General features: G+C 37.3%; 1 protein-coding gene across 1 annotated transcript in view; it reads left to right on the top strand.

Annotated features, from left to right (window-relative positions):
- Nucleotides 1–19,440, top strand: part of LOC122805965 (acidic mammalian chitinase-like) — a 58,130-nt gene extending 38,690 nt beyond the window's left edge. The window contains exons 7-10 of the mRNA XM_044076206.1: nt 4,035–4,217; nt 7,669–7,785; nt 15,299–15,440; nt 19,158–19,440. Of these exons, the coding sequence (XP_043932141.1) occupies nt 4,035–4,217; nt 7,669–7,785; nt 15,299–15,440; nt 19,158–19,384 (669 nt within the window). The 3' untranslated portion in view covers nt 19,385–19,440. The remainder of the gene's footprint in view (nt 1–4,034; nt 4,218–7,668; nt 7,786–15,298; nt 15,441–19,157) is intronic.
- Nucleotides 19,441–22,840: the final 3,400 nt, after the last annotated feature.

The following is a 22,840-nucleotide window of genomic DNA, read 5'->3' as shown; positions in this document are numbered from 1 at the left end:
CCGACATCTGCAGCAATTGGAGAGACCCCAAAAGTTCCTCACCAAAAGGATAGAGGGACTCCAAAATCTGTCATATGCTGCCAGATTGAAGAAACTCCAGCTCTATTCAGTCACATACCGTCTGCTCAGAGGTGACATGTGCCTGACATACAAGGCCATGTCCAACCCGGAATTAATGGACATGCTCCACCTCAAAAAATCCAAATCCACCAAAACCACTAGAGCAAGCAACTTAAACCTTAGCACGGATATAAATAGGACGTGCTGGAGGGATAGATTTATCACTCAGAAACTCCCTATGCTGTGGAATAAAATCCCGGTCCATGTGAGGCAGAGCACCTCGCTGGCTCTGTTCAAGAGAAATCTTGACCTGTGGATGGGAGATCGTAGGTTTACCCCGGGAATCATCTCTGTGTCACTGCTGGACAGAGGCACAACAAACTAATGGGCACAGTATTTTTTCATATAAGGGGTGGCGTAAGCCACAAAACTTTGGGCTAGGCTTATAAATGCCTTAGGGCAGATAGCCTAGTATAAACCTATGAACCTATGAACCTATAAAGTTGGCTTTAGAGGATTTCACTAGTGCTCTTGTTTGCTTGTTCGAGCTAAGGAAAGAGTACTTACAATTGGGAACCTGCTCCTTCTTGGTCCTGGACAGCAATTTGTTCCTTTTGTTATATAGTTTCTTTATTACAGATGTCCACCAGACAGGTTTACTCTTCCTTGTGGAGGATGATTTTGTCCTGCCAGGTATTCCTGATTTCATGCATCTATATAAATGCTTGTATAGTACTTTGGTATAGATTTGGACATTGGTGCCAGTTCCTACAGAGGGGGAGGGGGCTGTGAAGCTGTTTATACCATCCCTCAGGAGGTTGTAATCAGCTTTGGAGAAGCTTTTTTGTTTGACCCTAGCTAGCGGGGGGGGTCAGGGGAAAGGGTGACTTTGAAAGTGACTGCTTTATGGTCGGATCTTACCAGGGAGGATGATACTGTAGGGGTTTGCAGTGGTTACTCATGTTGGTTAATACCAAGTCCAAGATATTATCACCTCTTGTGAGGGTATTGACTAGCTGCTCCAAGGCATTTGCATTAACAAAAATCGAGGAATCTCTGGGCATTTGTGTTCTGGCATGAATAGTTTTTCCAATCTATGGTTGGGAGTTAAAGTCACCCAGGATAAAGGGTTGAATCTTGATTGATTTGAAGAGATCCCGATAGGTGGAGTGGGCATCTTGAGTCAAATTGTGGGGCCTGTAGCTAGCTATAATTTGAATAGGGGTCTTGTCAATGGTTAACTGCACCTGGAGTGTCTCCTGTGCGTCATACTGTTTGACCAGCCTGAAGGTGTGCGTGTCCTTAGTATAGATTGAAACTCCACCTCATTTAGTTTTTCTGCCCACAGTTTGGGGTCTGAATGTATGATAGGATGTGTAACCAGGTAAGGGTGAGGTACTCTCCGCAGCTTTGAACCAGGTTTCTGTGACTGCGCAAATGTCAGCATCTCCCAGGGTTAAGTGCAATGAGTGCAGTTTTTTTTAGACTCCTAGCATTTAGCACCATAACTTTTAACTTGCTTTTTGTTGAAATTTTTATGTTGGTAGTATCCTCATGACTTTTCCTAAAAAAAAGCACTATGGGGGAGGCAAGGGCCTTTGCCAGAAGCCTGAATCCCAAGTGAGACAGATGCAGGCCATCTCTAGCAAAGCATCATGGTCTGAGACTGTCAATCATATCTTCCCAGGCTGTCAGGTACTAGATCCCCCAGGAATGACACCAGAAACGAAGCCAACTGAATTCCTTTCAAGAATGTGACAAGCTATTGTACAGAACTGCAGGGTAGGCTAAGAATTGTAATGCCTATTCAGGGAATATATGGAGAGAGCACAGGAAGCAAAGAACTTATAACAGAAATGCTAGCCTTATAGACAAACAGGGGACAAGGTATTTGAGTTAGTGCCTACTGCCAAATGCAAATGTCTGGCCAAGGTCCTTTATAAGAAAAGACAAAGCAGATGAAGTGAATTACAAACTGGCAAGACACAGAAGAGTTGTATATCATAAATGCCTTAAAGTTTCTGAGAGAAACTGAAGTTTCTGTAGTGAATCTATTTGTTGGAGATGTTAAAGCACCCAAAACATATCTTAAAGTTAAGATAGGTGAGAGATAGGCAGTTATAGAATTTGTACTCAGAAAAAGGAACAATTTTCAGAATTATCTAATAGACAACTTAATCCAGTAACACAATGAGATCATACCTGGTGAAAAGGTAAATTTGAAATATGAAATACTTGATTCCCAATGTCAAGAAGTTAAGGAGGAAATACAGAGCACACTTAAGCTCGGGGTCATCTATGAATTACAAAGCAAGTAGAATTACCCCATAGTATTAGCTCCTAAACCTGAGGGGACTTTACAGTCTTGCAATGACTTCAGTAAACAAAGTCATATTTCCAAATTTGATTTTGATTTCTACCCTGTGTCTAGAACAAATGAACTGGTTGAAAAATTGGGCAAGGTTAGTTAGTCCACTCTGAACTTGACAAAAGATCATTGGGAAATCCCATTAAGTCCAGAGTCTAATGAAAAATACACTTCACGGCCATACTGGTTGGCCTTCAGGAAAACCTTGTCCCCTGATTGCTGAGAACTCTGTAAGGCTTATGGACTCACTTCTGAGACCTCATACTATGTATATCACAACTTACCTTGATGACACTTATTTTCTTGCAGGACTAGGATAATCATCTACCAAGGTCCACTTTGCTCTAAACTCTTTTCATTAAGCAGGGCTAACAAATAATCACACTAAATGTAAATTAGTCATGGCTGAAGCTCAAAACTAAGGCTACATGAAAGGAAGAGGGACATTAAAACCATAAGCAGAGAAGACAGAAGCCATAAAATGTGGCCCACACCTGCTACCAAAAAATAGGTCAGGGATTTTTACGGTTTGCTTATTACTACCACAAGTTTATCCCTAATTTTGCTATGATAGCATGTCACATGACTGATGTGACTAAGCTTAGAGCCCCAGTAAACATCAAATGTACAGAGATGATACAGGATACATTATGAGCAATTGTTCACAGACTTTTATAAACAGTTTACAGTATTCAAGAGTGCTGCTTAGGTAGGTATCTGAGCAGGTTAACACAAAACAGAGAGGGTGATGAGCACCCAATATGTAACATAAGTAAAACCTGTGTAATGCTGAGTGGAGATATTCAGTGATTAAAGGGAATGCTTAGCTATTAAGTGGGCTCCCCTCACATATTATCTATTGTGCAGAGAGTTCATGCTAGCTATACATGGTGCAACCATACCTCTCACCCTCTTAGAGCAAGAAATATGGACAAAGCCCTAAATAATGGGGGGACACAGGACGAAAAATAGAGACAATTTTTAAACATTGCTCTTACAAACTTAGAAAGTTCATAGGATAACAGGTTTTGCATTAGCATGAATTTTATGAAGGGTATTAAGTCTGAAACGCAAATGTCTGTCATTATTTTTGGAACTCAGTCTTTAAAGATTTCCCAAGGATTTGCCTGAAAACCACAATTTTATGAAAAATGGACCAAAAGTATGAGGCAAAAATCTGGACATTCTGCAGAAATCTGGCTTTATAGGCAAAGTGATACTAGCAATATCTGTATAACTTTTACTATTTAAAATTTTGAACTGCCCATGTTGCCACCATATGAATACAGATAGGAAGAGTTTTTACCGAAAATGTGAGGAAAATAAAATTTCATGCAAATATTTTTAAACTCTAAAAAAGTTAATTGTATATTTATTTAGCAGTAGGAACTGCATGTTTTACATATTCTGGAAAGTTAACTCTACACTTTAAATGGCAATTCATTATTCTATGCTGTGATTGATGTTTCACATAGGAATTCTTTATTTGGTTTGTAGAATAAAACACAATGTTGACCTGTTCCCTTAATATATCTATGAACCAATTTATAGTGGTTTATGTAATCTCTTTCATTAGTTAAAACAGCCTTCTGTGTTTCCATTGCAGGATTATGCCATGAAATACTGGAGAGACAATGGAACCCCAGCTGAGAAGCTCATTATGGGAATACCAACCTATGGCCGTACCTTCAGGCTGACATCTTCAAACACTGGTGTTGGTGCTCCAGCATCTGGTCCTGCTGCAGCTGGACAATACACAAGGGAGGCTGGATTCTGGGCCTATTATGAGGTATTTCCCTATTTTATACTCTAGTAACCTTTCTAACCACTTGTTGGAGTAGTCTGCCAGTAGAGTCATTCTTTTAACTGCATGCTAGGCATTTAGTTTCAGATGTTCTTTTCCAAAATGCATATTTCCATCAAACTGTTCATCCATTCAGCAGCCAAGCATCACTAATACTTGATGTAGGAATACATGACAGTATAATTTTATGCTTCATTTGCAATTACGTATGATATCATGACATGGAATCATAAACACTGTCTCTGTTGGTTTGCAGTGATTGTCCAAAAAGTCTTAGCAACTCTGTACAACTTGTACATAACATAGATGAGTTGAGTGTTGGGGTAGGGAATACCAATTAAGATCTTGACAATATGACAACATTTCTGTGCCCAATGAGATGAGACCTTTTATTACTCCCACATCTAGAACCTCCCCCTTACATTTCTCCATCTCTTCAAACAGTGCCACTGTTATCTTACCCAACACTTCAACTAAATTGTTAGGTATTACAATTGACAATAATCTCTCTTTCGACCTACACATTAACAACTCCATAAAGCTAGTTAACAGAAAGATAGGATCCTTATATCGAATCAGACCTTTTCTTACACCATCTACCAGAACAAGGATTGCTCACTCTCATCTTATTTCAACTCTTCTATATGCTGCACCTATTTTCACTAACCTCAAAAAAACCAGCCTTAACAAACTGGCAACCTGTTATAATAACATTGCCCGCTTTGCTACTGGTTATCCCTATAGAACTCATCACTGCCTCAACTTAAAACTTCTAGGCTGGCCAGAGTTTCAGAACTATCTTTTAATCCATCAACTCTGCATTGCCCATAAAATACTATACCAACCTAATAATACCCCCATACTCTCACAACTCATAACCCCTTATAAAAATCTCAACTCTCTCCGCTCATCCAGCAAACTTCTGACAAGTTCAACAAAATCAAATAATAATGTTGGTGACTCTCTATTTAGCAATGCTATTGGGACAAAATGGAATTTGTTACCCACTAGCATAACAAAGATAACTTCATTGCCTCTTTTCAAACAGAACATTAAAGTGTATTTCCAAAATCACTGGCTTTGCTCCTGTAATAAACCTGATTAGTCTATCACTATTACTACCTAAATAAAACCATCTCTCTTCTCCTTTCTATTCTGCATACTTTTTGTCTTTCTTTTCTCTTCCCTTTACTTCTCTACCTGCTATTCTGCAGTGCTTCCTCTTTTTTTTTACCACTTTCTATTCCCACCTTTTCCCTTACTCTCCTCTCACTTTATTCTCCTCACCTCACTCCTTTCTATGTTAATCCTATCAGTATTTTTTCAACTTGTTAATTGAGAATTCAACTGTATTGAGTGTTTTTAGTAACTAACTCTTGTAGTAGTAGTTTTATTTATATATAAGAATGTTATCTTTTATTTTTAATGTTTGCTTGCAAACTCTATTACTAACTCTTAGATTTTCATTATAATGAGTACTGCTATTACATTTTTGTATGACAATTTTTTTTGTATGTAAAATTTTTCATCTCTGAATGTATCTCACTCTGTGGAGCTTTTCTCCCCGGGCCTCTACTGAAAATGGAATTGTCTCCAGCTAGACTAGCCCGGTCAACAAATGTAAAATAAATAAAATAAATTATCCCCACTTAGTGACAACGGATGATCAGAAGGCATGTCAATATAATGTTTTACACATACAAGTGCACGCGCACACACACACACACTCACAAACTTATAGTAGTTTATTTTATCAGTTTTATGTGTGTGTGTGTGTGTGTGTGTGTGTGTGTGTGTGTGTGTGTGTGTGTAGTGACAAACATCAAAATACCCAAATGCTGATATCAGTAATGTTGACTACAAAAGCTCGACAATGCAAAATGTCTACAGTACACCACACATGTGAGGAAAATCCTGTCTGCATGGAAAGAAATAGTTAAAAAAAAACAAAAACATAATTTTTTGCAGGGAACAAATACCTCTCCACACCCACACCCCCTGCTAATTATACTAGCAGTGTTCTAGTTTTAGTAGAAAACAGTTGTTGTTGTGTCTTTCGGCTTTTCCCGGTTAGGGGTCGCCACAGCAGAACTCCGGTTCGCTAATGATTTGCAGTCGATTTTTACGTGCCGAGTTGCCGGCCCTGATGCACAACCTTCAACGAAGGTACGCCCATTCACGCATGTCTCCACACAGAAGACGCTCTAGCTGAGAATCAAACAGGACAACGTCTTACTGTGAAGTGACAACGCTACCACAGCACCACCCAGTAGAAAGCAGTATATTTAGAAAATCATATAGAATACATTCATAACACAGGTTTTGTCCTTGGTGCTTCTTCCCAGTAGGTATCCCTTCCTATGTACTACACAGTGTCACAGTACCTTGTATGATTATAATCTGTGTTATTCCTGAATATGCCATCAGTACAACTGATTCTTCATTCAAAAAAATATCTGTCTGAATTGTATCTGCCTATTCAAAATCATCTGACACAGGAGGAGCAACAATCCATCCATCTACAACCCCCTTTTCCCATTTTTGCACATGGTGTCAGGATGTCACTTTACCAGTGACAATCATCTACAGCCAAGCTTCAAACCACTGGGTGGCTAGCCCTGCTGGAAGCACAACAGCACTTTTTAAAAATAATGTGTAAGACTATATGTATTACAAATGTCTTCTTTGTGATATTTCTTTTACTATTAACATTTTACTTGTAAATGTGTTTCTCTGTCATTGTTTTTATCAGAAAAGGCTCATTTACAGACCACACACCCTATTAATAAAAAAATAAAGAATTTATAGGCCATGGGGGAAGTTGTCCTACAGTGCTTAATTAGCATGATATATTCTACATGTGCTGTTTCTTTCAATTTGAGTGCTCTTTTTTTTAGCATTTTTACTTTCTTTCAGCCAAGAAAGTTCAAACACAGCAGTTTCATTACCATGTGTTTCTTTGTACTAACCTGTAAACTTCTTAAGCAAAGACCATTTGGTCTGTGGTGCTGACTGATTGAAAATGGCTGAACAGGTGTTTGCTGATAAATTTTTATATGGATGCCCCTATGCACAGAAATACAATGTAATGTACTCTGAAGTCATGACACCTTTTTATATATGTTATATATTCCCTTTCAACAAAGCTCCATTCGGTCATCTGGTGCTTAATGAATGGTCTTTAATTATGCCAGTAGCTGATCAGGCAACCATTTACCATGTTTTGTCGGAGAATAGTGTAGCATAGAAGTCACCTTACAAACATGCGCTGCAGTTCCAAACATACCACAAGGAATACATGTGTTGACAGTAAGAAGCATACAGCAATCTGTACATCAGCTAAGGGTAGGAAGTGCTGCCTGAGGTTGCAGATACTAACTTGCAGTACCATGCCAAAATATTCTGCTACTGATTTGTTCTTGTTTTCTGTTGCCAGATCTGCACATTTCTACAAGGAGCCACAACAGCTTGGATCACTGACCAGAATGTCCCTTATGCCTACAAGGGAAGTGAGTGGGTAGGCTACGACAACATCAAGAGTATTGAAGGAAAGGTAAGTGTCACACTTGCATACATTTTGAAGATGCAAAATGTGTTAAACAATGGTGATCCCAACTACTTCTTCACCTTGTACCTTTTGTCTTTCTGTAGATATCTCTCCATCTATTTATTTGCAGTAACAGCCTGCAACTATGGATAGTATATTTAGTATGTTAATATTACAAATACTTTTCTGTATCCGCACTAAGACTTAAGGTCCCACCTGCCTGAATTGGTGGTAGCTTTGGAAGATTTAAAAGATACTATGGCACTTACTGGAAAAAAAATAAAAGTTTACTTTTTTAATAAATTCTAGTATATTTTTCTTCAGTCAGCAATTAATGTAGCATAGAAAATGCAATATACATAAAAATATAAACAAGTCAGATAAAATTGAAAGGCATGCAGATATATTACACCATCATGTGTGAGGATAAAGACAAGAAGAAGATGTGACAAGTTGAGTACCTCAAGGTTCAGTCCTGGGACTGCTCTTGTTTGGCATCTACTTCTCTGAAGTACAGGCCAACATTAAGAGACTCTGGCTAACAAAGTTCGCAGATGATTGCAAACTGGGAGCCATTACTGAATCCCCAAATGATGTGGATATTCTAAAAAAGGGCTTTACAGAAAGTGATGCTTGGTGCCAGAGCCATGGGCTCAAGCTCAGTGCCAAGAAATGTATAGTTATCCCCTTTGGGAAAAAACATGTACCTGTGAATTACCACATAGGTGGCAGTACACTAAGCATCAAAAGTGTGATAAGAGACTTAGGGACACAGGTGGACAGTGGTCTCACCTTCGATAACCACATGGCCAGAACAGTCAGGAAATCCTTCTATGTGGCACACCTCATCACTAAGGGCTTTTCATTCAGAAAAAAGGAGGTCATTGTCCCACTGTACTCATCCCTCATTAGACCCATTATAGAATACAACGCCCTGCTTGGTATGTACCTCTCAAGACATCTGCAACAACTGGAAAGGCCGCAGAAATACTTCACTAAAAGAATCACAGGCCTAAAGCAGATGCCCTATGCTGACCATCTAAAAAAACTCCACCTATACTCTGTCGCACATCATCTACTCAGAGGTGACCTCTGCTGAACATACAAGGCCATGTGAAACCCAGAGCTGATGGACATGCTACACTTAAAGAAATCCCAATCCCTCAGAGACACACGCTCCAGGGATCTAAACCTTGTCATCACAATGAACAAAACATGCTGGAGGGATAGGTTCCTAACCCAGAGACTCCCCAGACTCTGGAACAGACTGCCCATACACGTCAATCAGAGTGCCACTTTGGCCCTCTTCAAAAGGAACCTTGATGACTGGATGGGAGATAGGAAATTCACCCCGGGGATCACGTCAGTTGCCCTGCTAGACAGGGGTCCAGGGAAGTAAATACTGTGGGGAAAAAATAGCCAGGGAATTGTTATGGCTAGGCTTGTATAGGCCCTCGGGCCGATAGCCTGATACCAACCTATGAACCTATAAGAAAAAAATCTAACTCATACCTGTTATACTGTTAATAACCATCCTGCCCAAATATCAGTTCTGCCCTCATTCTGTCATAGTTCTTTTAGAAACTAAAAACATCCTTACAACTCTAGCCTTTTCTGTGTCATAAAAAGACATAGTCATATATTCAAACCTAACACAATGCAATAACTTAAGATATTATCAGGCACAGTCTCATCCTAGCCTTGCTACAAACCTAGGTACTGTCCGTAAACAACAACAACATAGGTAACAGAGATTTCCTTTATGTGAAGAGTTTTAAATAGCACATTTCTAAACCTGTGCACCATTATACAGTTTTTATTTTCTACTTATTTGTAGTCTGGAACATGGCAGTCTCTCATTTTCATTCTGTAATTTCATATTGCGCTTAATTGCTAGCTTGTGAAATGCTGCCTGCAATAAAATATCTACTCCTACAACACATCAAATATATTCCTGCCTATCCAATTTTTTTTTTTACCAAAAAAATTTCTGTTCAAAAGTGCTTAGTGCAAGTGCTTTCTAACTGCATATATCACCTAAATGTCCTCCTAATTAAGTCCTCTGCAATCTTGGGCACTGTGTCTAATGTCCTTACAGACCAAGCACTCAACCATGCTCTTTAATAGACACAGCATAGGTCCTCCCATCCTCATTATGCAACAAATCTATTATCTTGTTTCTTGAGGATAAATACACAGCTACATCTCATGTCAAATATGTTTAACTACATTATAGATTGTGTAGAGTTTTCCTCTCAGGGACTCTGCTGAAAAGGAGCTCTTGTTCAATCAGACTATCCCACTCAAATATAAATAATTAATAGAATAAATTATACATCTGTTATTCTCTTCTAACATTATACTACTTCTGGTCCAAACTTTCAACTTCCTACTGTATATACTAGGAACACCCTGGGTGTCTCCTAAAATAGGAAAAATAAATGATGCATTCAGTTTTTTTGAGGGAATGACCCTCTGTCCATTGTTACATTCAAATTTAATCAGCGTGTATACTTTACATGTAATGTATCTTGCAGTGTGAACCCACTCTGTAAGGAACTTTTACGTTTAACTTATTTGTTTTTAATTGTATCCTCAGGATGAACCTGAAAATGGTCCACATGGATCAGTATTGTACCCCAGTTAAACAATCTAAATAAAAAATAATAAAATATTATACTCCTTTTCTATACCAAATGGCTATTTTTGAATAATCCTTACCTACAGTTCATAGACACTCCCAGTTATCTGTCACATAAGGCTGTCCCATTATCCAGACATACAGTTTTCTTGTATGGTCCTTTAAGACCTACAGACCCTAGTTGCTGCATTTTCCTAGCAAATCTGAAGGTAATGCATATGCCTACATGCATAACTTGTAAGGTTTTCATAAGTCAAATCACAAGAATCACAGATTACAGTATCCAAGCTTCCTCAAAATATGCTAGATGCATCTCTCCATGCCAGTACAGACTATTTCATCTGATTCAGTACCGTATTCCCAATACCCCATATTTAACCTCATATCTTCAGCTCTGCAACAGAAAATAAAACCCATCAGCCATAGTGTCCTTCAAAGCAATTTTCCAACTTTTGTGAATTAATTTTAAATTTCAAACCAACATTTATAAGCCATGCATTAGCTAATCAACTCTTTCATCTCCACTTTACTTCTGGCTATAAAATAGAAAAATCATCTGCATATGCAGACATACCAAATTCCACCAGCTGTTTCCATTTTACTAAAATATTACCACATAGAGAAAGAGTGTGTGATAATTAGAGGGCAACTTTGCCTGATACACTTTTTATTGCCATACTTTGAAAACGTAAAGTTTTTCATTACAGGAATCACCCACTCTTATGAATGCATTCAGTCCATCTAATACTGTGAAACAGCTCATCCAGAAGACATCTAGCATACCCCAATCCCTCAGACAAACTAACCTCAATGTTTATTAGATTAAATAATGAGTATAGGGGTTGCAGTCCCTGCCTGGAGGTCTCCCACAAAAGAAGCACTCATTCATGGTCAGCTAATGTTGTTTCAGTATGAAGAACGTGTTAACTGAATTACAAAGTTGCATGGCAACCAAACAAAAGGTGCAACATGGCAGCTTACATAAAATTCCATCAAATGCCTTTTGGATGTCCATAGCTAATACCTATCATTTCTTCACTATAAATCATCAATGACAAAAATAAATTAAAACTTAAGTAAATACTGTCTGATATCCTCCATCACTCTGCTTCCTGGATGGCATGTGACACATACAGCAATATTCCTGTAGAAGTTTATTAAATGACTTCATGTTAGCATGCTTTAACATCAGTGACTTCCAGTTTTCCATGACAGAATTCTGCTTCCCCTTCCTGGGAAATTTAAGCTAGTTATGAGCAAAGACAGCATTCCAAACACAATTAAAGTAAATCATTTTATGCGCTGTGGCGACCCCTAACCGGGAAAAGCCGAAAGACAACAACAACAACATTTTATGCAGGCTACTAAATTCTGTCATCTGTTATTCTCCATATTGCAATAGATGTAAGAAGAATCATATATGAAATGGGAATAAGAAACTTTTTCAAGTCCTTCAATACATTATCCAATTCCAAACTATATAAAAGTTTTTGTCTCTGTTCCATGCATCTGCTTCCTTCACCACAGCCCAGTCTTCCTAACCTATAAACCTCAGCACACCTCACCTCATTTCTTCTGCCATATAATGGTATCACACATTTTGTACAATCTGTTTATTTTCATTATCTGACTGGTTCATTCTCTCTTTGTTCCATTGGCATCACATACTGTGTCATGGTATACTGTAGATTTCTTCTGTGCAGCACCCAAAAAGAGTACTACTTTTCAGTGTTACCTCTACTTTATACTGCTCAACATTACAAGTTCCTAACACTATATTCTGTGCTTCACCAGTCTCATGTCTTTCCTCACTTTTCACCCCATTCCTAATTATTTACAGTAATCTATTCAGTTTTAAATATAATTTTGTATCCTTGCAGTCCAGCCAATGGTTTCCTTTTCCTATATTCTACACACTTTCAACACCGTCCATTATTGTGTATCAGTGTTATAAAAGCCCCAAGCAATACAGCATTCCTGTCATTAGCTGAGGCATAAGCCTATCAAGGAGTCATCCTGCATCTCTTCTTCCTTTATTCTGAATAGATCTGCCCCTTGTCTTACATTTCCTTATCAGTCCCATCCTCAATGTCATGCTGATCTGAGAACCAGACTGAAAGAGTTTGTACTTCAGTTGCATTGCAGTTCAGGTGATGTAGATCACGTAATATATCCTGGTCTGCCTTGTGGGTACTTGACCCTTAATCAGGTATCACTTATTCATCTTTCATTTACACATGTTTTGAAAGTAGAGTAATATTAATTTTTAAATCAATCACTCAACTCATAAAAACAAGTACGTATGCAGGGATCTCTGTCCTCTCCTTCATTCCCCACTTCCCACTATTTGCATATACCAGCTCATAAAAGCAAGTGCATATGCAGGGATCTCTGTCCTCTCCTGCATTCCCTGCTTCCCACTATCTACATATACCAACTCCAGTTTCATCTATGTCAAACACAAAGGATTTTTTTTATTCTTTTTTTTCCTAGTAAACCAAGGATTCCCATTATCTCAGATTTGGTGCAACCTCAGAGTTAAAACTATTTAATTTAGGGGATTGGGGCAAAGCCTTCATATCAGGGGTACAGGGGAACTTCCCTTCCTTAGACACAATGTTATTCTTCTGCAGAATGTGGTTTAATGCATGTTTTAAGCATAATGCCATATAGTATACATGCTCTGTATATCTTCTAAGTTACATCTGCAGACAGCAATGGTTGTGCATTAAATAGAAAAATAGCAAGCCTTTCGTTTTCATTTTGACCATCAGGCATCCCCTCAGACATTCTATTGACCTATAAATACCCACCCCATGGTGAAAGTATTAAGACCCACTCACTCCCATTTTGGTAAGAGCCAAGCACCAGGAACGGTACTGTCATCAACAGTACGGTTTGTAATTTTCTACATTTGTCCAGATGGCACATCCAAGGTTGGGCACACAGTGGAAACTGCACAGAACTGTCACTCACATAAGGCAGTAGATGCCCTGCCCATTGAGGCATACACCTCCATTAGCCCTCCAGTCTCTAGTGAAGAGCCCATATGGAGCATACATTCCTGGACGCACCTCTCCCCTGCCACTCTGGTAGAGGTGAATGAGTGCAGTCCCTTCATTTCCCTCCTGCTCCAGGTTAGTTCCTCCAGCCCCAGGAGTTCAAACTGTTCCCATGTCATCTGGGACATTGTCAGGGCTCTATCCCTTTGTGCCACAGTGCTACCAACTTTACAACCTATGTGAAAGTAGTTTTAAATATACTTGAGTACAACAGTATAACTTGTTCTCCTTTTCAAGGTTAAAGCTCTCTTGCAAGTTTTATGTCACAGTTACGAACTCCAATAAACTACATAGACTAAATCAAAGCCTCTCTGTTGATCAAAATACAAGAACAAACTTTTGCATTTTAGCAATGTTACAGCTCTTAGTGTGATGCTTGGAGAAGCAATATAACAGAGTTTCATGCATCAAAGGTATTCTTCCCTAGTTAATGTAAGGAGTTTTATATTCTCATATTGTCATATACTGAATATCAAATTAGTTGTGATTCAGATTTAAACATCTGAGTTATAGAAATATGACTAATTAAAAGTTTGTTCATGTGCCTGTGAACAAAACTACAATGATAAGTGACAGGTTTCTACTTTTCTAGTATATCAGCCATTCCTGCCCCAAACACCAACTTATTAAGCTTCTTTCAGCTCGTCCCATCCTTCCTAGTATCTCCTACAATGCATTTTTTCCATACATTTTAATTTAAATCCCACCTACAGTGTTACTTCCTTGGTAAGCAAGGAAGCTGTGGTTTGGCCAGATAGCTTCAGCTACTTAGTTACCATTTACGAAGTACATACATTAATCATCATCATCATCATATAATTGTCCTTCCTCACTAACTTGAACTGATTATTCCACTGAGTACCAGTAAGAACCTCAAGTGACCATTTCAGCAATAATTCATTTAATAATTGACATTCATTTTTATTAGTTTTGGTCGTAATAGTTTTTCACCACTAAATGTTATCATGCTGTACTTTTTCATATACTTATTGCTGCCACTTTTAAGAGCTTAAAAATATGTATTTTTACCACCATTGCTTCTTTAATTTGTTCCATGCATATCAAGTGCAAACCCTCATTACCAAGACTTCAACATACCGCAGTTATACCACCTTCAGTCCATCAAAGTCTAGTACTTGTAGAAATATCCGCAATGAGTCTAAGTACGGGAGCTGATGATCTGTGTAGTTTCCAATCTCAGATTAATTTAGTCCTCAGGTCTATTAATAGTAGCCTGACTATATCATTAGTTATCCAGAAGTATGCATTTTTACAGACACTAGTACGATGAAGAGAAATTTAACACAAAACTCTTTGGAAAACTTTTGATTATACATTCCAAAGGAAGATGTATCAGAGTCTGGATTACTTCAGGCCTTTATCAATCGACAACACAAATGGCAATTATTTAGGAAACATCTAAAGTATATTTTTATTTTCTTTCTGATCTTAACCAAGAAGGTAGATGTTATGCCTAAGAATGCACTGAATACTTCTTATTAGCATTTTTTATTTTTAACTAATTTGATTTTGCAATACTCTTACAGATAAACACATTTTTACAGGTTTAATAAAAAACAAAAACTAGACTGATCAATATGTCTTTGCAGCAAGCTTTTGGTTTGACCATTCAGTGTTACAAAAAATCAAACCTTAAATTTGTATTGCTATCTATCACAGAAGGAAAAAAAAATGATATGCTGACTTATATAACATGACCTCAAATTCCACAGCTGAAGTATAATCAATGTGCAGCATTTAATGAGTCTGTGGTTTATGTTATCATCACTTTAATGTGGTGACATTTTTCTTTCAGGTGCAGTATCTGAAGGACCATGGTTTTGGAGGTGCTATGGTTTGGGCTATTGACCTTGATGACTTCCTTGGGTCGATATGCAATCAGGGTCCCTATCCCCTGATTGGCAGGCTGAATTCTCTGTTGGGAATTGCTGAGTCAGGTACCAGACTGTTTGAGCTATAGAGTGTTCAGTATGACATAAAGCATCAGCATAATAAATGTGTTTTGAGTCAGTGTGAAAAATACAACTATAACATCTCAGATCTACATTTACATTCTTAGACCACTATCCCTGCAAGAGCAGGTAAATGCTGACTCCCATGCACAGTGGACCTTGACCTTTATGTGGCCACTCATTACAAGGACACAATGCTCTTGTTTGATTCAGTGATGTGAGTTGTGTAATCACATCTGATATATGGCACTTTTGTTGGAAATGTAAAGTAGAGTAACATGTTGCTGATGTCACACAGGATTACTTTAAACTTCATCGAGAAAAGAAAGACTGTTCATTTCTAATAGTCAACTCCTGGGAGCAGGTGGCCATTAATATAGCTCAAGGAGAGTAGATCATAATATTTCAGCAGCTTCTTCATATGGTAGCTGTCATATATGCCTAAAGGCAAATGATGGGTGATTGCAAAAATAAGGAGTAGGTCAAATGGGAAAAGAAAACCAAGGAGAAAAAGAGAGCTAAAATATAAAGTAAGAAAGATCATCAAAATTATTCTGTGCTAGCCAAAAGGAGTAAAGCAATTTAACAAAATCTAAAACTTAGTGAAATAAAACCATAATAACTAAAAACAGACTTTTTAGCTTAAATGCCACAGCATCTGCTAGCATAAAAAAGCTCATGTAACATATATGGTGTATACATGGCTTTTGCCTTAATGATAGGCAAATTATTGGCCCCATGTGTGTCTACTAAAGCATTAGAACTCAGGGACTACAAAAGGTTCAGATGTTTGGCTGCCACTAATTTGACTACCTGTAAACATATGGGGACAGTACTGTAAAACATTTCCATCTAGAGTTAGTGACCAATGTGCATTGATAAAAGTTTCATGCAAATCCAGACAAATTCTATAATTGCTAGAATAAGAAGGCCCTTTAGACTGACGTCATAGAAATATATCTACATCCCCACTATATGTAAATACAAATAAAGGAATAATTATGACACAAAAATGTAATGCAGGACAAATTGTGTTGTCAACTTTGTCTTCATCTAAAAAGTTTGTTTATATTATCAGCTACAATTTAGTCCACAGTTCTGAATGTATTATGTGTTTAGAAAAACATATAACTCAAGGACGTGAGCATCATAAATCGTTAAATAATGCTGAAACAGAAGCAGAAAAAATACATTCTAGGCAGAATCAAAGACACTAGGATATGATAGAAAAAGTAGAACTTCAAACTGAAGTACATTTTTCCAAATCAAGGCATAAGAAAAAACACTTTTTAATGGTATCAAGAACAAAAAAGCTGTTACACATTCATTAAGGCACAGATACAAGACCTGGTATACATATCAGTATTCAAAGCCCACTGTGACACTTTTTTAACACCTCTAGATGACGACTATCAGGACCCATAATGTATATAATCCATTTGCTCCTCACAGAGGTGGGACATATCACCGGCCTATTTTCTCCCCCAGGAGGCAAGAGATGATTATGGTGCCACCGTCCAGGCAGACAATAAAGTCTCCACATCCTGGCTCCAGGAGCTAGTAAAATCCTTTGGGGGTTTCTGAGGGACACTACCACTGCCATTCTTTAGAAGGGGAGAAGCATGCAAGCTTCCCCCTATCTGACTGTGATAAGCCCAGCCACCTCACTCCACCCCCACCTAGGGAAGGCGAGCCATGTTATTCTCACTGCCATCCTGCTGCAACGCTCCCTCCAACTCCCATGCCCACTAATCAGACATGAGTTAACTAGTTCACAGTTAGAGATTTATCCTTCTGTACCACAAGAGCAGGGCCACTGTGACATTTGATTCATTTTGAAACTCTAACCTAAATGCTTTCAGTCAGATATTTTTGCATATCAAGTTTATTGTCTTGTAACCTTAAATCTGCTCTGTCGCAAATTCAAAAACATGACTCCCATCACAGTTCAGCATTATTGGGTAATTCAATTCAGATGAATAACCGTTGTTGAAGAGTTCTTGTTGACCAACCAATGGTATAAAATCGGTGCACAGATGCACACCAACTCACAAATGCTCACTTATATACACACACTCACAGTGACAAAATGTCTTCCTTTATACAGATTTGCAATAGTATGTTCTTGTACATGCAGTTTCCCTTACCAGTGGGACTACTATTCAGTATTCTTTAAACAGTGCTCCCTGAATTTGCAGAGCTAATGAAACCAGTGGCATAGTGCCAGAGTTAGAAGTCACCTCTGCAAATCTTTAAGGGAGCACCCGTTTTGAAAATATCTGTCACAGTGGCAACCCTTTTCAGAGAATTAGATGTAAATATTCTAAAATTCAGAACAACTCCTTCAGGCCCATTTTATTGAAGGCAGTTTTGCAGGAAACATCAGCTACATTCCTTCTTTGTTCCAGCCTGGCTCATATACTGTATTATATGACCATAACCAGCCCATGTTATGCAGGGGGCAGGTGACCACACATAGGTACACTTTTTTGTGGGGGAGGATGCTTCTAGGAAGATAGGTTATCAGACTCACACAGCTGTTGGGATAGGATACCCTCAAACTCTTTCTTAGTTTGATGATTAGTATTATTGTTTATCCAAGCTTGAGACACCTTAGTAGTCAATGAACATGTGTGATTCAGCAGCTCTACTTCACTACAGTTGCAAGACAGTTTTACTTCCAGCTCTGCTGCAGTAGTAGGTTCAAACTATGAACAACTGCAAAACTGAAAATTAGACAGATACTCAAGACGAGACTTAAATTTCATGAGAAACGACAGACCTATCACCTGTCCCTATATGGGAGGAACATTCCTTTTTTCAGGCCTGATTATTTCCTGCTACATGTGATGTACCTATTTTTTGGAGGCATGTCTCTATATTCAGGTTTGATTTATCCTTTTACACAATTTTCTGAACACCCCCCCCCCCCCCCATCACATATGATTTTTAAAACTATCTAATACTCAGAAAACCATGCTACAAGACCAAAATACTACTGGCATCATTTACTTAAAAAAAAGGAGTATGCACAATTTACGCCTTATTTTTTCATAAGCAAAAATAAATAACCTTGTGTAGTAGAATTTTGTAACAAAGTTAAAGCCTGCAGATTTTATATTGTAAATTAGTCTACAGATTTTATACTGTCTCTTTAAGATTGTGTTTATATTTTTTAATTGTTTTTGTCACTCTGTTTTTAATGTGTTTCCGAGTAGTATCCACATTCCTACTGGATGCAGGAAAAGTTTTGTGTTATTTGGTATTGATATTTTATGCTAATTAGGTTTAGGTGTCCAGGTTTTTGGCTGTATGTATCTACTTTTCAAGGGCTTTTATGACCATTTTCAATATCTACAAGTTATGTAGTATGGAAATGGAACCCACGGGTAATGCAGCACTCAATGCAATGTGTAATCCAGGCTTGATGTATACAGCATTATCCGTTACTTGGTTGTAAATGGACCATTTATGTCCTACTTGACAATGTACAACAGAAGAGAAGCTTGCAAGGGAAATGCCAAACCTGGAATACCAGATTTAACTGTATTACTTCCTCTTCCTGTCAATCATTGCCAGGACAATATGAGTATTACAACTCAAGAAGGAAATGCTTAACAGCTAGCAAGGATCTGGACCATATAGTATGTATGAATAAATAAATAAAATGTAGTCTCACAGCATTTAACTTTTGCCTTTTAGGCTGCACTCCATCTTCAACAACACTGCCTCCACCAATAACCACCACCCCTGGTGGTAATGGCGGCGATGGAGATGGTGGATTCTGCGATGGGAAAGCTGATGGCATCTATGCAGACCCAGAAGATAGGACCAAGTTCTACGAGTGTGCTGGAGGAAGAACCTTTCACAAAACGTGCTATGAAAACCTTGTGTTTGATGAAAACTGCAAGTGCTGCAACTGGCCATGAGGCAAAAATACATTAATAAACTTATACAATTATACAGTTATATTAAATAAAAGTAACACCTGTGAACACAAAAAGCTGTTGTATGCCTTAGTTATTCCAGTATTCATTGTTCAGTTATTTAGTGTTTGTTTCTAGTAAAAAAAATACTGATTAGTACATTAAAAGAACTACCATTAGTTCTTTAAACAGCACATCTCAGTTATCACTATATTATATAGTGTTATGAGTAAATCTTCATAAAGTGAAAAACAATCTGGTGATTTAATTCCTGCTCTATCCTTGTATAAATTTTAAAATCCTCTATGCACTAAATATTTATTGTTCATTCAAATGGCTTACTTCATAGAAATTTATAGTGCTCTAAAAAACTCTGGTGGACAGCACCATAATTAGATAATAAACCCTATTTTCACAGAAAAATCAAAATGCCTCAATATCTCACTTGTTAAATGATTGCTAACCACTGCAATTATACAACAAACATATGCTATATACTAATTACAACAAAAGCTGCCCTTTAACAAAAGCTCACACACATATTAGAAATACCACTTCATACTGTATATGGATAATGGATTATATATTTATGTTACCTTAGGGGCTATGGTATTATGGGCTCACTATAAGATGAATGTATCCTGATTTTACAAGTTCTGTCACATTTAGTATATAATTCAAAGATAAAAAACAGCAAATGACAAGACTCGATACTGTATCTATAAACTATCTTTTGCAGGGGGCACCGCAACATAGAGGGCTGGGCTCTCTACATCCCTACTACTTATATGTACTAATTCTACAATCACTGTACTTATGAGTGGAGAGGGGTTACACTGAGATACCGCTACTTCAGACTTAGTATGAACTCCACTTCCATTCATATTAAAGTCACACTAGTCCAAGAAACAAAGATACAGTCTTAGGAATATCAACAAGGTACTAAGTGTTACCTATTTAATCAGCCTTTTGTGTAACTAATATGCTTACCCACTGACAGCTCAAAGGCTCTGGCTTTTGCATTACCACAACAAAATTTATAGATGAAATATAGTAAGTACAGGTAGCAAAAAAGGGTCTATATTAAATCACTGAACGTTTAAAAAAAGCGAACAGTGATTGATCGACCCTATGTAAGTGAAAGCTTACAATGTCGAAGTTTCAGAACAGCAATTTTTTTCCAAGGGAAAAAAAATCACTGTTCAAAAAAAAAAAAAATCAATTTCAAAAATGACATTAAGAGAGGCGCTTTGCCCCCGAAAATGGCAAAGTACCAAAGCGGACAAGCAAATTCTTTCCCAGGGAAAGAATTTGCTTAACAGCCACTTCAATATTTTGTGTTTTCAGATTTTTAAATTCAACCAAGATGCATTCAAAAGAATGCATCTTTGGTCTTCTAATATAGACCCCAAAAAAACGTATATAATAATTTCAGTTTTGCTTCCTGTCACACACACACTTCAAGCATACCCCTCAACCTTAAGACATCAAAAATCTGGACAAAACCCATGAAAAAATAGATACAAATCTGTACACTGATTAACATAAAAATTGCATACATAATTATGTAGCCCCAGCCCACTCCAGTGGAATTGTGGGATACCAACTTTTAAATGCAAACTGAAGAACAGACAACCAAAATATGATCATTAAATACAAAATAAGAACAATAGTGTTTTATTTATATTAATATTTGAACTTGTGCAAAACTAAAATACAATATTATTTTAGTAAAAATAACATTGGGTGAGGCTGCGCTTGCTTTTAGCCTTCTTTAAATAACATAAAATATAAACCAGAGAATAAATTATTTATATATTAATTAACACAAAACTTTTAACTTGTATAAAACTAAAATAAAGTTATCTTATATAAAAATAAAATGTACTGTCTTGTACTAACTAGTCTACTTACTTACTACTACACATATATAAAACAAACAAACAAATTCTTACAAATACTGATTTACACATAAATAAATTATGCACATTCTTTTCCTTGCCATTTGGCCCAATCTGGCACTAAAACTAATTAGGTATATTTCAAAAATATTTTATTAAAGCTGTCCCAGCTATTATGATTTTGCAATAAGATTTAGCAATTTATTACTTCTGTATTAGTGGTTTAATTTATTGAAATCCTGCAATAACCAGCTTGAAGATGTATCCTAATAGAAAGGGACAATATGAGTTAATGGAATGGAAGAGGCTCTCCAGAAACATTTTTCTTCAAATGCATAAACTAAGAAGTACAATACATACGCATTTGATCCACTCTGTCATTGGGATTCTTGATCTTGCTTCCAGTGAGACAGAAGACAAATAGTAGTTTTGTGTCCAAGAGAAAACTGCACTGTTTATTTTGTGAATGCACAGATACTGACTCAGAAAGCTGACTAATTACAAATTAATGTTTAGCTAATAGCAAATAATGCACAACTAATTTGTTTTTTTTTCTTTGTGAGCTATCAGTGTGCATTTTAGAAAGGAATTTGGATTTTATTATGCAAGGATAGCAACAGTATAAAATACATATATGTGCACTACATGGATTATTGATGGACTATATGGTCCACCTCAGTAAGTTAGTTAGAATATGCAGGTCTATGCTTATTTTGTAGTTTTGTGTCAGTGGAGCCCAATTAACAGAATAGTGCGCCAGCCATGCTTTATAAAATATTTGAAAATGTGATTGGAAGTCAACTTCAGTATACAAGCTAAGATTATAAACATCAGCACTTTGACTTTAAACTGCAATTTATTTTTATATCCACAGTTCGTAGTTTAGGTGGGTGGGAGAGTGATGTTTCTAAAAATGGACTAGCATATGGTACAACCAGTTTGGAAGTCTATGTTTCTATCTAGAGAAAATGCCTACTACCACATAATCTGGGTTACGTGCTGCAGATTATTTCCTAGACACATACATACAAAAAGCTCTAAACTGTGTGCAGCACATCTCAACCAGTTCTTAAAAATCCCATTATTTCATCCTACCTTAAAGGTAGCCTACAATCAAATAAATTGAGCTAGGTATCATCTCAATATCAAGGCCAGGAAATTCAGAAATTAGGGGGTGTCCCTTGGGAATCGTCACCCCATTATTTGGACCTCAAAACTTGGAAATAACTAAGTGATTCGGTACAGTTGAAAGGTATAACTTCAAGTAAAGGAACAGTTGCCAAGCCCAACTCTAATTCCTTGATAAAGGATGGAAGCACAGGAACACAGAACTCTGATGGTTGACATTGGGATTTTACACATTTTTTTAAAGCCAGCAAACTTTTTCATGTGGTGTTTTGTCAGTGAAACCCCTATGAAAAAGGCATGAACACCACTACCTTAAGAATATCCTGAGTGCTAAATACCTTTCTTTCATGGTTAGAATGAAAAAAAAAATCTGTCATTATTTGAACCATGTACTAAGATGGACAGATAGATAATACAAGTGTTTGTATTC

Source organism: Protopterus annectens, chromosome 7.part0, assembly GCF_019279795.1.
Source record: "Protopterus annectens isolate FY-2018-M chromosome 7.part0, PAN1.0, whole genome shotgun sequence".
Classification (NCBI taxonomy): domain Eukaryota; kingdom Metazoa; phylum Chordata; order Ceratodontiformes; family Protopteridae; genus Protopterus; species Protopterus annectens.
The sequence above is the reverse complement of the archived record's forward strand: the minus strand, read 5'-3'. Positions and strand labels throughout refer to the sequence as shown.